The 2,500-nt window shown below is 42.4% G+C and overlaps 1 protein-coding gene and 1 long non-coding RNA gene across 5 annotated transcripts in view; one reads left to right on the top strand and one right to left on the bottom strand.

Moving 5' to 3' along the window:
- LOC115555239 (uncharacterized) overlaps positions 1 to 2,500 on the top strand; it is a 98,099-nt gene that overhangs the window by 17,135 nt on the left and 78,464 nt on the right. The gene's annotated exons all lie outside the window — the stretch shown is intronic.
- LOC115555227 (receptor-type tyrosine-protein phosphatase C-like) overlaps positions 1 to 2,500 on the bottom strand; it is a 46,803-nt gene that overhangs the window by 39,865 nt on the left and 4,438 nt on the right. Inside the window, exons 3-8 of the mRNA XM_030371970.1 lie at positions 2,132 to 2,149; positions 1,954 to 1,971; positions 1,760 to 1,780; positions 517 to 534; positions 268 to 288; positions 86 to 103 (exon numbers count right to left, since the gene is read on the bottom strand). Coding sequence (XP_030227830.1) covers positions 86 to 103; positions 268 to 288; positions 517 to 534; positions 1,760 to 1,780; positions 1,954 to 1,971; positions 2,132 to 2,149 — 114 coding nt within the window. The remainder of the gene's footprint in view (positions 1 to 85; positions 104 to 267; positions 289 to 516; positions 535 to 1,759; positions 1,781 to 1,953; positions 1,972 to 2,131; positions 2,150 to 2,500) is intronic.

The following is a 2,500-nucleotide window of genomic DNA, read 5'->3' as shown; positions in this document are numbered from 1 at the left end:
ACGTAAGGGTATGTGAGGTAATAATTTAACTGCATTCTTAACTGTTTTTTTTGTTGCGGAAATTAAATATTGCATCACAACTCACCAGTGGAATTCGTCTGACCTAGAGATGGAGAGAGAGAGAAACAGGAAGAGAAAGAGAGAGAGAGATTAAGAGAGACATCGATGTAATTTTTTCCACGATGAGGTAATAATTGAACTGCATGATTGACAGTTGTTGTTTTTTTGTTTTTCTTGTGCAGAATGAAACACTGCATTACAACTTACCAGTGGTAGTCGCCAGAACTACTACAAATGGAGAGAAAGAGAGAGAGAGAGAGAGAGAGAGAGAGAGAGAGAGAGAGAGAGAGAGAGAGAGAGAGAGAGAGAGAGAGAGAGAGAGAGAGAGAGAGAGAGAGAGAGAGAGAGAGAGAGAGAGAGAGAGAGAGAGAGACATAGATGTGTGTGAGGTAATAATTTTACTGCATCTTAACTGTTTTTTTTGTTGCGGAAATTAAATACTGCATTACAACTCACCAGAGGGATTCACCTGACCTAGAGATGGAGAGAGAGAGATTGAGAGAGACATAGATGTTGTTGTTTCCACAATGAGGTTATTATCTAACTGAATGATTCTATTATATATTCTATGTTACTGAATATTGACTATCCTAAAATGTGCTAAATCTAACACCCCCTATTTTGAGATTCCTTTCAAACAAAATAAAAAAATTATAATCAACCATCAAGCAGGTCAAATACAGACTAATATTATAGACTCATTCAAAATATCAGATATCTTCCTGTACGCAATTCTGCAGCTATTTATCTAGCGAAATGGTTATCAGACTGAAGGCCTGATTACAAGAGGATGTGGACACTGTTGAAACTACGTAAAACTGGAGTGTTTTGCAAGTGTAGTTCTGCAAGTAGTAACAAAGTCATTTGTCACTGTACTTAAGTACCTACAGTTTTCATGTATCTGCACGTTACTCAAGTCAATTTAGTTCATGTGGTAGGCCTACTTCAACTTTTGCAAGAGTACATTTTTATCTGTTTGTGCTTTTACTTCAGTACTATGTGTGAGTACTTCCTCCACTACTGAGGAACAGAACGAGTTTCTTTGTCGGACTAGTGACTTAGCCCTTACTGGTCGACCATCTGTGTTACTTTCCTCTTAGTTAAGATTTCCCAACTGCTGCTATATTGAGAGATGTGTGTGTTTCATACACACATCATGTGTTACACATTGCTTCATCATACGCATTCAGACTGTTTTTTACGCTGGATTTACATGTCTCCAGGCAGACGGTTTAACAACACCGTCCTGAATGACACGCTTCATCGTCATGTCTTCTCCCTGTGTGAGGGACCGTGTAACATAACATCCAGTTGTAAACTCTGTCACGGAGCAAGGCAAAAAGATAAAAAAGGTTTGAACACCGGGGCTGCAATGCCGTGAGTGTGAGCGCACCACTTCATGTCGCTTCCTCCTTCCCCTTTTTTATTCTCTGTGTACGTTGATATTGTCGGCACGTCCATCCCATTATTAGAGAAGCACGTGGTTCAGGAGGTAGAGCGGGCTGGCTGGTAACCGGAAGGTTGCTAGTTCGATCCCCTGCTCCTCCTAGCTGAGGTTCGAGGTCTTCCTGAGCAAGACATCTCGTCCTACGCGCACCCTACGACCTGATCGTGGCCACCTTTTGTGGTCGACACCGCCGTCGGTGTGTGAATGGTTTTGGTTTTTTTGCGCAGAATGAAACACTGCATTACAACTTACCAGTGGGAGTCGTCGGCTTTACTGCAAATGAGGAGAGAGAGAGAGAGAGAGAGAGAGAGAGAGAGAGAGAGAGAGAGAGAGAGAGAGAGAGAGAGAGAGAGAGACATATATGTAAGGGAATGTGAGGTAATAATTTGACTGCATTCTTGACTGTTTTTTTTGTTGCGGAAATTAAATACTGCATCACAACTCACCAGCGGGATTCACCTGACCTAGAGATGGAGAGAGAGAGAAACAGGAAGAGAAAGAGAGAGAGATTGAGAGAGAAATAGAGAGAGAGACATAGATGTAAGGGCATGTGTTGTTATAATTGAACTGCATTCTTGACTGTTTTTTTTTGTTGCGGAAAAAAATTACTGCATCACAACTCACCAGTGGCATTCACCTGACCTAGAGATGGAGAGAGAGAGAAACAGGAAGAGAAAGAAAGAGAGAGAGAGATTGAGAGAGACATAGATGTTATTGTTTCCATGATGTGGTTATTATTATTATACTTTTATATTGTCTGCACGTCCATCCCATTATTAGAGCAGCACGTGGCTCAAGAGGTAGAGCGGGCTGGCTGGTAACCGGAAGGTTGCTAGTTCGATCCCCTGCTCCTCCTAGCTGAGTGTCGAGGTCCTCCTGAGCAAGACATCTCCCCCTAACCGCACCCTACGACCTGATCGCCGGCTTTTGTGGTCGACACCGCCGTCGGTGTGTGAATGAGTGAATGTAAGGCAATGTTGTAAAGCGCTTTGA

This window comes from Gadus morhua, chromosome 12, assembly GCF_902167405.1.
Source record: "Gadus morhua chromosome 12, gadMor3.0, whole genome shotgun sequence".
Taxonomy (NCBI): domain Eukaryota; kingdom Metazoa; phylum Chordata; class Actinopteri; order Gadiformes; family Gadidae; genus Gadus; species Gadus morhua.
This window is presented reverse-complemented; position numbering and strand designations above follow the sequence as displayed.